The sequence below is a fragment of the Chiloscyllium punctatum genome, chromosome 42 (assembly GCF_047496795.1).
Source record: "Chiloscyllium punctatum isolate Juve2018m chromosome 42, sChiPun1.3, whole genome shotgun sequence".
NCBI classification, from domain to species: domain Eukaryota; kingdom Metazoa; phylum Chordata; class Chondrichthyes; order Orectolobiformes; family Hemiscylliidae; genus Chiloscyllium; species Chiloscyllium punctatum.
In genome coordinates this window covers 23,318,686-23,331,970 of record NC_092780.1, presented here as the reverse complement: position 1 = coordinate 23,331,970, position 13,285 = coordinate 23,318,686, and the positions used below count along the sequence as shown (strand labels likewise).

The following is a 13,285-nucleotide window of genomic DNA, read 5'->3' as shown; positions in this document are numbered from 1 at the left end:
TAATCTGTGGGAGAAGACTAAGATGTTCGACTCTGGCTTTTGGAGGGAGTCGTTCTTTGTCATCAACTCCATAAGATCCTAGTATGAATGCATTACCAAATGTAGTTGACTAATTGCTGTCAAGCAATATGTCTTCACAAGAACAATGCCTTTTGTAACAACACTTTATGGTTGTGCATTCTCTTCCACAAATCATGAGATAGGCTCAAGACGAAGTGAAGACAAAAGAGGTTTGATGGAAATCAACCATCACAAACAGTCCTTCCCTAGTACCACGTACTGGTAGAGAGAGCAAATAAGACCATAAGACATAGGAGTGGAAGTAAGGCCATTCGGCCCATCGAGTCCACTCCGCCATTCAATCATGGCTGATGCGCATTTCAGCTCCACTTGCCAGCGTTCTCCCCGTAGCCCTTAATTCCTCTAGACAACAAGAACCTATCAATCTCGGCCTTGAAGACATTTAGCGTCCCGGCTTCCACTGCACTCCGTGGCAATGAATTCCACAGGCCCACCACTCTCTGGCTGAAGAAATGTCTCCGCATTTCCGTTCTGAAATGACCCCCTCTAATTCTAAGGCTGTGTCCACGGGTCCTAGTCTCCTCGCCTAACAGAAACAATTTTCTAGCATCCACCTTTTCAAAGCCATGTATTATTTTGTACGTCTCTATTAGATCTCCCCTTAATCTTCTAAACTCCAACGAATACAATCCCAGTATCCTCAGCCGTTCCTCATATGCTAGACCTGTCATTCCAGGGATCATCCGTGTGAATCTCCGCTGGACACGTTCCAGTGCCAGTATGTCCTTCCTGAGGTGTGGGGACCAAAACTGGACACAGTACTCCAAATGGGGCCTAACCAGAGCTTTATAAAGTCTTAGTAGTACATCTCTGCTTTTATATTCCAACCCTCTTGAGATAAGAGACAACATTGCATTCGCTTTCTTAATCACAGACTCAACCTGCATGTTTACCTTTAGAGAATCCTCGACTAGCACTCCCAGATCCCTTTGTGCTTTGGCTTTATTAAGTTTCTCACCATTTAGAAAGTAGTCCATTCCTATATTCTTTTTGCCAAAGTGCAAGACCTCGCACTTGCTCACGTTAAATTCCATCAGCCATTTCCTGGACCACTCTCCCAACCTGTCTAGATCCTTCTGTAGCCTCCCCACTTCCTCAGTACTACCTGCCTGTCCACCTATCTTTGTATCATCGGCAAACTTCGCTAGAATGCCCCCGGTTCCCTCATCCAAATCATTAATATATAATGCGAACAGCTGTGGCCCCAGCACCGAACCCTGCGGGACACCGCTCGTCACCGGCTGCCATTCTGAAAAAGAACCTTTTATCCCAACTCTCTGCCTTCTGTTAGATAGCCAATCCTCAATCCATCCCAGCAGCTCACCTCGAACACCATGGGCCCTCACCTTGCTCAGCAGTCTCCTGTGTGGCACCTTATCAAAGGCCTTTTGAAAGTCCAGATAGACCACATCCACTGGGTTCCCCTGGTCTAACCTACTTGTTACCTCTTCAAAAAATTCCAACAGGTTTGTCAGGCATGACCTCCCTTTACTAAATCCATGTTGACTTGTTCTAATCAGACTCTGCTCTTCCAAGAATTTAGAAACCTCATCCTTAATGATGGATTCTAGAATTTTACCAACAACCGAGGTTAAGCTGATTGGCCTATAATTTTCCATCTTTTGCCTTGATCCTTTCTTGAACAAGGGGGTTACTACAGCAATCTTCCAATCATCCGGGACCTTTCCTGACTCCAGTGACTCTTGAAAGATCTCAACCAATGCCTCTGCTATTTCCTCAGCCACCTCTCTCAGAACTCTAGGGTGTATCCCATCGGGGCCAGGAGATTTATCAATTTTAAGACTTTTTAACTTTTCTAGCACTATCTCTTTCGTAATGGCAACCATACTCAACTCAGCCCCGTGACACCCTTTAATTTTTGGGATATTACTCATGTCTTCCACTGTGAAAACTGACGCAAAGTACTTGTTAAGTTCTCCTGCTATTTCCTTATCTCCCATCACTAGGCTCCCTGCATCAGTTTGAAGTGGCCCAATGTCTACTTTTGCCTGTCGTTTGTTTCTTATGTACTGAAAGAAACTTTTACTATTATTTCTAATATTACTGGCTAGCCTACCTTCATATTTGATCCTCTCATTTCTTATTACACTCTTTGTTATCTTCTGTTTGCTTTTGTATCCTTCCCAATCTTCTGATTTCCCACTGTTCTTAGCCACTTTATAGGATCTCTCTTTTTCTTTAATACATTTCCTGACTTCCTTTGTCAGCCAAGGTTGTCTAATCCCTCCCCGGTTAATCTTTCTTTTCTTGGGAATGAACCTCTGTACAGTGTCCTCAATTATACCTACAAACTCCTGCCATTTTTGCTCTAGTGTCTTCCCTGCTAGCCTCTGCTTCCAGTCTATTTTAGTCAGTTCCTCTCTCATGCCCTCATAATTACCTTTATTCAACTGTAACACCATTACATCAGATTTTGTCTTCTCCCTTTCAAACTCCAGACTGAACTCTACCATATTATGGTCGCTACTTCCTAAGGGTTCCCTTACTTTAAGATCTTTTATAGAGTCTGGTTCATTGCAAAGCACTAGGTCCAGAATAGCCTGCTCTCTTGTGGGCTCCATGACAAGCTGTTCCAAAAAGCCATCCTGTAAACATTCCATGAATTCCCTTTCTTTAGATCCACTAGCAACATTATTTACCCAGTCCACCTGCATATTGAAGTCACCCATGATCAATGTAACCTTGCCTTTCTGACATGCCTTCTCTATTTCCCGGTACATGTTGCGTCCCTGGTCCTGACCACTGTTAGGAGGTCTGTACACAACTCCAATTATGGTTTTTTTGCCTTTGTGGTTCCTCAATTCCACCCACACAGACTCCACATCATATCACAAATATCACAAAGTACCAGCAGTGGCTATCAGGCAAAATATCACAAGATGAATTCAATAATTGGAGAACACACAGAGTACTGAATCGTCATGAAAATTAAGGTAATGGCATGACAGATAGCCTCTATCAATGAGACTTGGAAACACCAGCCTTCAACTTAACAAAGCTCACCCTCCCCACAGCCTTTGCTCTAAGCTCCTATGACGCTGCTGAAAAAAAAAATCACCTACTCCTCTAATCCTGTGAGAATCAGATGACAATTTTTGCAAAGGCAGGAACTCATCTTAACATCTCAAACAGCACTGCAGATTACTGCCAGACATTTCACAGCAAAAATCATTAGAGAAAAAAAAACTTACGTGGATCAGGGTGCTTACCATTTTAAATAATGCTACTGCAAGGCATGTCTTTTCATTTTCATGTCATGACTAAACAAAAAGGTTGTGCCAGTATATTCATGGGCCAAATTTGTGCAAATCATTAATGACCATGTCCAAACATGTTATGTCACAGCTCTGCAGCTGGTTGGACTTGAACGAGACCTTTTTTTCCTGGAGATAGGGGGACACTACCTCTGAGCCACAAGACATTCAAAAAGAATTGTGGCATCTCAACAACTAGTTGACTGTGTGACAACGGGATAGCGATATATCGACACCTTCCACCACCACAAATCCATGTCCTCCAGCGACATAAATGATCCATGCCTGCCAACAATCTAAGAACTAAAGGACAACATGGAAGAAAGGAACTCAAAATACTTGCCAATACATGACGTTCTCAATCATTATATTGAAACTAATACATTCCTAAGTTGGTTTGACAAGTATTGAAGCAATGAATGAATGAATGGATTATCTTATGAGTCAGAGTAATGAAATGTGCATTGTATATTATTATAGTATTAACACAGTTATAGAATAAATATCTTTTATTTGTCAGTTTGGCTAACATCAACTTCAAATCCTCTACAGGTTAAATGGCAACAAAAATTGCAGCTGTAACATTGGGGGACAATTGCCTTTAACAAAGTCTTATGATCCAAAAGACCTGTTAACAATCCAAAAAAGGAGAAAACAACAGTATGAACAACACAGAAAGAGGTATCTAATTTTGAAAACAATATGTAGATAGTAAATTGCACAAAAGTGATGAACGCTTATGAGATTAGCGTAATTTTTGGAAACTGAAGCTTGATGTGTAGCTCATTTTCGTGTAAATTGAGAAGGGAAGGGCTTAGTTCCATTTCTGAGTTCTGTGCATGGTGAAGTGGTATTTAGCAATGTATTTACAATTTAAGAAAAGGTAACATCAAATGAATGCAGAAATTGCCAAGAAGAACCTAAGTGCAGCCATGTCAATGATGATGGGATTTTAATGTGGGAACAGGTGACCACCTGTTGACTAGCTGAAAGGTTGCTGCTGATAGCAAAAAGGTTGAATATTTATTAAAAATTTTTGAAACCATTTCCACTAGTTCTTGTATTATGTATTTGCTAACTTTTTTTCCTTCTGTGTTTAATAAACATTGATGTTCTTCTTACAACACAGAGACAGCAAACCAAACCAAATTAGCCTCCCTACCACTGGATTCACAACACAGTGAAATTAAACATTTAATAATCCTTCAAACTGCCCAAATGTACTTAACTAGACTTTGTGAATAATTGATCTTGGACACCAAGTTTAAAACATAAACAAAAGCTTACCATTAATTCTTAATAATGTAACATTAGCTGCACAAATATCTAATTAATAACTATGAGCAAAAGCCCAATTTTTTTGACACACAGAGGGGCTGACAAACTGACACTGTTAAGAGAAAGATTAGAAATGAAAATAAAACCATGTAATTTGCCTCTCTATTAAGTTTACAATAATTGATACTGGGCCTTCACAAAGTCCTTAGACAATGGGTAGTTCACTGACACATGGAAGTGCATATCATGCTTGAATTCCAAAGTAATCAGTTAATGCGAACAGCTTCATCAGACTTGTAGAAATATGGGCATATGTCATCCCCAGATTACTACCTGAGCCATGAGCAAATTGGCACAAGGTCAACAAGAATAAAGAGGTAAACACCAAGCTCAAAGATCGATATGGGAGAAATGGTTTGAATTCTTGGAACAGTGGCACAGTGGTTAGCACTGCTGCCTCACAGAACCAGAGACCCGGGTTCAATTCCCGCCTCAGGCGACTGACTGTGTGGAGTTTGCACATTCTCCCTTGTCTGCGTGGGTTTCCTTCGGGTGCTCCGGTTTCCTCCCACAGTCCAAAATTGTGCAGGTTAGGTGAATTGGCCATGTTAAATTGCCGATAGTGTTAGGTGAAGGGGTAAATGTAGGAGAATGGGTCTGGGTGGGTTGCGCTTCGGCGGGTCGACGTGGACTTGTTGGGCCGAAAGGCCTGTTTCCACATTGTAAGTAATCTAATCTAAAAAGTGTAATTAGTACTGTGGACGGAGGGAGCTGTTCCAATGGGATGGGCTTCACCTCAGTCATATTATGATGTGCTTCCTTGCAAATTGCATAACTGAGGCAGTGAGTCTGACTTTAAACTAAATAGTAGGGGATGGGTTCAGGTGCATGGTAAATAATGGGAAAAGGTAAAGAAGCCAGACAGCTCAGCAAGGATTAAAATTTCCAGTACATGTAATTATACAGACAGTATGGAAATGATTAGGAACCTACCATCAGGCATAGCAGAGAAGTGACAATTATGTGAAGGGAGATAGTCAACACAGGACTGAGGACACAAAGTTAAAAATCACATAACACCAGGTTATAGTCCAACGGGTTTAATTGGAAGTACTAGCTTTTGGAGGGCTGTTCCTTCACCGGGTGGTTTATCAGGAGAGCCACCTGATGAAGGAAAGGCGCTTCGAAAGCTACTGCTTCCAATGAAACCTGTTGGATTATAACCTGGTGTTGCGTGATTTTTAACTTTGTACACCTCAGTCCAACACGGGCATCTCCAAATCAGGACTGAGGGTGTTATACTTAAATGCACACAAAATATGAAGCAAGATAAATTATTTCGTAGCACAGTCTGGATTTGGTGGGTGTGATGTTTGGGTAACACAGAGATTTGGCTGCAAGGAGCTCATGGCTGGGAACTAAATAGCCAAGGATCTGTGTCCTATCAAAAGGAACAGCAGATGGCCAGGGGTGCTGGGGGGTCTTCATTTGTTAGTAAGAAATGAAACTAAGTCGATAGTAAGAGTGATATTGACATGGAAGGAGTCAAATCTGTGGGTAGAGGTGAGGAATTGCAAAGGAGAAAAAGGCCCTCATGGGAGTTGTGTCCAGGTTTCCTAGCATTAGTCAGAATGTTGGGAAGAAAATAAATCAGGAGATAGAACAGCTATGTAAGGAAGGTGCTATCATAATAAACATGGGGGATTTAATTATACAAGTGGACTGGGAAAATCAGGTTGGTACTGGATCTCAAAAACAGGGATTCATGGAATGTCTCCAAGATGTTGTTTGGAACAGCTTGTGGTACAGACCACGAGGAAACAGGCAATTCTGGATTTAGAACAAAGAACAAAGAAAATTACAGCACAGGAACAGGCCCTTTGACCCTCCAAGCCTGCGCCGATCCAGATCCTCTATCTAAACCTGTCATCTATTTTTCAATGATCTGTATCTCTTTGCTCCATGCTCGTTCATGTAACTGTCTAGATACATCTTAATTGACGCTATCATTCCCACCATTACCACTTCCACTGTTAACATGTCCCAGGCACCCACCACCGTCTGCAAAAAGAACTTGCCACGCATAGCTCCCCTAAGCTTTTCCCCTCTCACTTTGAACTTATGACCCCTAGTAATTGAGTTCCACACTTGGGGAAAAAGCTTCTTGCTATCCACCCTGTCTGCACCTCTCATGATTTTGTAGGCTGCAATCAGGCTCCCCCTCAACCTCCTTCTTTCCAATGAAAATAACCCTAACCTACTCAACCTGTCCTCATAGCTAGCATCCTCGATACCAGGCAACATCCTGGTGAACTTCCTCTGCACCCTCTCGAAAGCATCCACATTGTTTTGGTTATGTGCCAACCAGAACTGTATGCAGTATTCCAAATGTGGCCAAACCAAAGTCTTATTCAACTGTAACATGACCTGCCAACTCTTGTACTCAATACCCCATCCGACGAAGGAAAGCATTCTGTATGCCTTCTTGACCACTCGATTGACCTGCGTTGCCACCTTCAGGGAACAATGGACCTGAAAATCCAGATCTCTCTGTACACCAATTTTTCCCAGGACTTTTCCATTTACTGTTTAGTTCGCTCTTGAATTGGATCTTCCAAAATGCATCACCTCGCATTTGTTCAATTGAACTCCATCTGACATTTCTGTGCCCAAGTCTTCAATCTATCTATAGTCTGTTGTATTCTCTGACAGTCCCCTTCACTATCTGCTACTCTACCAATCTTAGTGTCATCTGCAAATTTGCTAATCAGACCACCTAAACCTTCCTCCAGATCATTGAGGTATATCACAAACAACAGTGGTTCCAGCACAGATCTCTGTGGAACACCACTGGTCACAGTCCTCCATTTTGAGAAACTTCCTTCCACTTCTACTCTCTGTGAGACACAGCAGAAATTCATCCCAAGGATGACAAAATATGCTAAAGGGAGTTGAGGCAACCAAACCTTAAAAGGGAAGTGAGGTACAATATAAATGCAAAAGAAGAAGAAAATATACAATGTGGTGAAGATTGGTAGGAAGCCAGGGATTGCAAAGCCTTTAAAAGCTAACACAGGATAACTAAAAAAGCAATTAGGTGTGGTGGGGTGGGAGGTGGCAGAGAAGAAGATGAAATATGAGAGTAAGTTAGCTCGTAATATAAAAGAAGATTTTAAGAGGCTTTTACTCATACAAAAGGTAAGGGGGCAAGAGTTGATATTAGACCTTTGGAAAATGAAGTTCAAGAAGTAGTAATGGAGAACAAAGAAATGACGGAGAAACTGAATAGGTACTCTGAATCAGTATTCACAGTGACAGGCACCAGAAACCTCTAAGAGGTAAGTCAGGAACCGAGCTAAGTGTAGTGGCCATTGCTAAGATGATGTTGGGAAAACTGAAAGTTCCAAAGGTAGATAAATCACCCGGACCAGATCAGCTATACCTCAGAGTTTGAAGGAGAGAGCTGAGGAGATTGTAGAGACATTGGTGGTAATCCTTCAGCAATTATTGAAATCAGGGAGGGTGCTAAAGGAATGGAACATGACTAATGTCACACCCCTGATTGAGAAGAGAAGGGGGATAAAAACAGGAAACTCGAAGCCAGTTAGCCTGATCTCAGACATTGGTAGAATTTTAGAGACCATTATTAAAGCTGAGATTGCAAAGTACTTGGAAGTGCATGGTAAAACAAGGCTGGGTCATATCTGACAAAGCTGTTAGAATTCTTTGAGGAGGTAACAAGCAAATTAGACAAAGGAGAACCAGTAGACATGATCTACCTAGATTTCTAAAAGGCCTTTGACAAGGTGCTGCACAGGAGGCTACTAAATAAAAGCCCACCATGTTAGGAACAAATTACTGACATGGATAGAGGATTGGCTGACTGGCAGAAGGCAGAGTGGGGATAAAGGGATCTTTTTCTGGAAGGCATCTGATAACTCATGGAGTTCTGCAGGGGTCAGTGTTGGGACCACAATTATCCATATTAGACATTAACGATCTGGACAAAGGAACTGAGGGTGTTGTTGCTAATTTGCAGATGACACAAAGGTTGGTGCAGGGATTGGTAGTTTAAGGAAGCAGGGAGACTCCAGATGAACTTGGACCGGCTGGGCGAGTGAGTAAAGAAGTAGCAGATCAAATATAATGTGGAAAAATATGAGATTATGTACTTTGGTAGGAAGAATAGAGGCTTAGGTTACATTCTAAATGGGAAAAGGTTTCAGAAATCTGAAACACAAAGGGACTTGGAAGTATTTGTTCAGGATTCTCTTAAGGTAAGAATGTAGGTTCATGGCAAATGCAATCCTAATATTTCTTTGAAAGAGAGTGGAATACAAGAGCAGAGATGTAGTGCTTAGGCTATATAAGGCACTGGTCAGACCACATTTGGAATATTGAGAGTAGTTTTGGCCTCATATCTAAAAATGAATGTGTTGGCATTGGGGGAGTGGGCGGGGGTGGGGGAGTGGGCGGGGGTGGGGGGTGGGGTGCGCAGTGGTTCAGAGGAGGTGCATTACAATGATGATAGGCTTGTCATAATGAGGAGTGTTTGAGGATTCTGTACTCAATGGGGTTAAGAAGGATGAAGGGAACCTGATTGAAACTTACAGAATACTGAGAGGCCTGGATAGTGTGGATATGGAGAAGAGATTTTCATGGTAGGACAGTACATAATTCATGGAAGTTTACATCACATATAGGTTGAGTGGTTAAGAAAGTGTTTATCACACTTGTCTTCATTGCTCAGTTCTTTGGCTGTAGGAATTGAGTCATTGTGTTGAGGTTGTATAGAACGTGGTTGAGTCTTCTTCTGGAATACTCTGTCTAGTTCTGGTCAACCTGTTATAGGAAGGACATTACTAAGCTGGAGAGATTTACCAGGATATTGCCAGGAATGGAGGGTTTGAGATATGAGGTGAGGCTGAATAGGCTGGGACTTATTGTTTACACAGGAGCACAGCAAGTTAGGGGGTGACCTTATGGAAGTTTATACAATCGTCAGGGATATAGATAAAGTGAATGGCAGGTAAGGGATTTCAAGACTAGATGGCCTATTTTCCCTGAGGTCATGGATTTCAAAACTACATGGCACATTTTTAAGCCTTGAGGAGAACAATTTACAGAAGACATGAGGGGCAATTTGTTTGCACCAAGAGTGGTTTGTGTGTGGGATGAACTGCTGGAGGAAGTGCTGGATGTGGGTACAGTTACAACATTTAAAAGACATTTAGATAAGTACATGAATAAAAAATGTTTGGAGGGATGTGGGCCAAGCACAAGTAGGTGGGACGAGTTTAGTTTAGGAAAATGGTCGGTGGACTTGTTGGACCGAAGGGTCTGTTTCTGTGCTGTATAACTATAACTTTATGACAGATGGCACAGAATGGCACAGAATGAAGGGACAACCCTTTAAAACTGAGATGAGGAGGAATTTCTTCAGCCAGAGGGTGGTGAATCTGTGGAACTCATTGCTACAGAGGGCTGTGGAGACCAAGTCATTCAGAATAGAGATAGATAGGTTCTTCATTGGCAAAAGGATTATGGCTTACAGTGGGAAAACAGAAGAATAGGGTTCAGAAACATGTCAGCCATGATCTAATGGCAGATAAGGTTCGATGGGCCGAATCGCCTAATTCTGTTTCTCTAACTTATGATCTTATATTTCTTACAGACTGGTATTCTTTTCTCAGAGCATCCAATATATCAAAAACTGGGGAGAAACTAGAGAGACAGCAAAACAAAGCAGCACCATCTCCAGAAGTCTCCAAAAAATTCACCTTGCCACCTGTCGAAACCCAATCAAATTGATTCTTCTTTGATTAACCAATCCAACAAGATGCCACCTTGAGCAGTGCAACAGCTCACTGCTGATATGTCTATAGTGTCCTTTGGTCAGTAAATAAATCACATTATCCTTCCAGGCCAGTTTTTAACAGGAAACAACTGTCTTCATTCTCTTGTTTTTTTTCGAAAGATCAAGCTATTGTTCAAAAATACAAGTTTAATTCTTAACTTCAACTCACAGTTCCAAACTAAAAAGTAAGGAAAATAAATCAGAAATAGTGATAGTCTCGACAGTGCTTTAGTAAAGGTACATTGACAGCCTTTCGAGCATATATTCAGTGACTGATCACCAAAGTAAACAAGTTGCAAAAATAAGAATTATGGTCCACCAAACTGGTTTCACTCTGGGATGTGGCTTATCAGTATTATGATTATTTGTGATCATAACATGAAGTTCAGTTGATTCCTCAACATCATAGAATCATGCAGCGCAGAAGAGACCTTTTGGCTAATTGAGTCTGTACTACCAAATTAAACTAAATTTACGCTGTTCCCAGTTTCTGGCACTAAGCCATCTTGAATGTTATGATACTTCAAATGCTTAACCAAGTACTTTTTAACAATTGTGAGGCTAACTACCTCTACTACCCTCCTAGACAGTTCATTCTAGGCCCCATTACTCTCTGGGTAAAATAATTTATCCTCAACCCCTTGACTTTCACTTCGTGTGCCTCATATTATTGACCTTTCAAAAAAAAGGAGGAAGGCTGCTTTCTCTCCTCTCTATCCATTTCCCTTCATAATCTTAAACATTTTTATCAGGCCCCTCCTCAACCTTCTCTGCTCCAAAGAAAACAACTCAAGTTTATCCAGCTCATTTCATAGCTAGAATGCCCCATACCCAGCAAAATTTGATGAATCTGCTCTGCATCACCTCCAGTTCAATCACATCCTTCCTGTCGTGTGGTGACCAGAACTGCATGCAGTATTCCAGTGTGACTTAACTGAAATTCTGTACAGATCTAACATAACCTCCCCACTCTTATAATCCTTGCCATGAATAGGCAATTGTCTCACATGCCTTCTTAATTAAATTATTGAGCTATCCTGCTGCCTTCAGGGCTTTGTGGTCAAGTAACCCAAGATCCTTCTGTTCCTCGAAGATTCCTAGCGTCGTATTGGTCGTTGAGTACTCCCTTGTCTTGTTACTTCTTCAAACATGCATCATCTCATACATATCGGGGATAAACTTCAAGGATAAACCTCCCTCCCCTTCCTGGACCACTCCATCACCGTCTCTGGCGACTGACTAATCACAGACACAAACAAGCACACCGACTCCCACAGCTACCTACACTACACCTCCTCCTACCCTACCTCCTATAAAACACCATCCCTTATTCTCAATTCCTCCGCCTCCGCTGCATCTGTTCCCAAGCTGATCAATTCCACCTCAGAAAATCCCAGATGGCCTTCTTTTTCCACGATCGCAACTTGCCTTCCCACATGGTTGACAATGCTTTCCAGCGTATCTCCTCCACTTCACTCACCGCTGCCCTTGAACCCTACCCTTCCCAACGCAACAAAGACAGAACCGCACTGGTCCTCACCTTCCATCTCACCAATCTCCGCATACAACGCGTCATCCTCCGCCACTTCTCCCACCTCCAAACAGACCCCACCACCAGAGATATATTTCCCTGCCCACCCCTATCAGCGTTCTGAAAAGACCATTCCCTCGGCGACTCCCTCATCAGGTCCACACCCTCCCATCAGCCCACAGCCCACTCCTGGCACCTTTCCCTGCCACGCAGGAAGTACAAAACCTGTGCCCACACCACTCTCCTCAACTCCGTCCAAGGCCCCAAGGGATGCTTCCACATTCATCAGAAATTCACCCATACCTCTACCAATGTCATCTACTGCATTTGTTGCACCCAGCGTGGTCTCCTCTACATCGGGGAAACAGGATGCTTTCTTGCGGATCATTTCAGAGAAACTTCTGGGACGCCCACACCCACCAACCCCACCACCCGGGAGTGAACACTTCAACTCCCCTCCCACTCCATCGAGGACATGCAGGTTACCACCGTTACCAAACTGTTACCACCCGACACCTGCAGGAGGAACGCCTCATATTCTGCTTTGGGATCCTGCAACCACACAGGATAAATGTAGATTTTAACAGCTTTCTCATTTCCCCTCCCACCCAGAATATCCCAGTCCCAAGCCTCTAACTCAGCACCACCCTCTGGACCCATCCAATACTGCCCCCTCTGACCTCTCATATTCTCCCTCACCTCCATCCACCTATCACTTTCCGAGCTACCTCACCCCAACCCCAACTCTACCATTGGGGAGAAGGTATAGAAGCCTGAATACACTCACCAGCTGGTTTTGTTACAGTTTCTAGCCTACTGTTGTTAGAATACCGAATGTACTCACAAACTCTTAACATTCGCCTGTACCTGTGTTTTTGTTTTGCTGCTGTTTACCTGTTATTTACTTATCTATGCTACTTAACTCTGTGATCTGTCTGTATTGCTCGCAAGACAAGGCTTTTCACTGTGCCTCGGTGCACGTGACAATAAATTCAATTCCATTCAATTCAATCTCTGGAGATCTGTCAAAGAAAAACATATGGTGCAGTGCAGTTTCACAGCTGACCTTGAGAGACATCATTATCCAAACTACACACAGCAGCTTGGAGTGAGCAGTGACTTCACAGCCAGATCAGCTAAGTGTTTGATTTTAAGACTTATATAAACTTATAAACTTTTTGTTTGTAAATCTATAATAGTGAGTAGGGTGAGTTTATTTTTATGTTTTTCTGAGATCTATGTCTGGATTAAATTTTAAATATA

The 13,285-nt window shown here is 42.3% G+C and overlaps 1 protein-coding gene across 1 annotated transcript in view; it reads left to right on the top strand.

The window, feature by feature from the left end:
* The window catches only part of LOC140465579 (beta-1,4 N-acetylgalactosaminyltransferase 2-like), a 100,168-nt gene that overhangs the window by 47,447 nt on the left and 39,436 nt on the right, over positions 1-13,285 (top strand). The window contains exon 3 of the mRNA XM_072561121.1: positions 3,909-4,037. Coding sequence (XP_072417222.1) covers positions 3,909-4,037 — 129 coding nt within the window. The remainder of the gene's footprint in view (positions 1-3,908; positions 4,038-13,285) is intronic.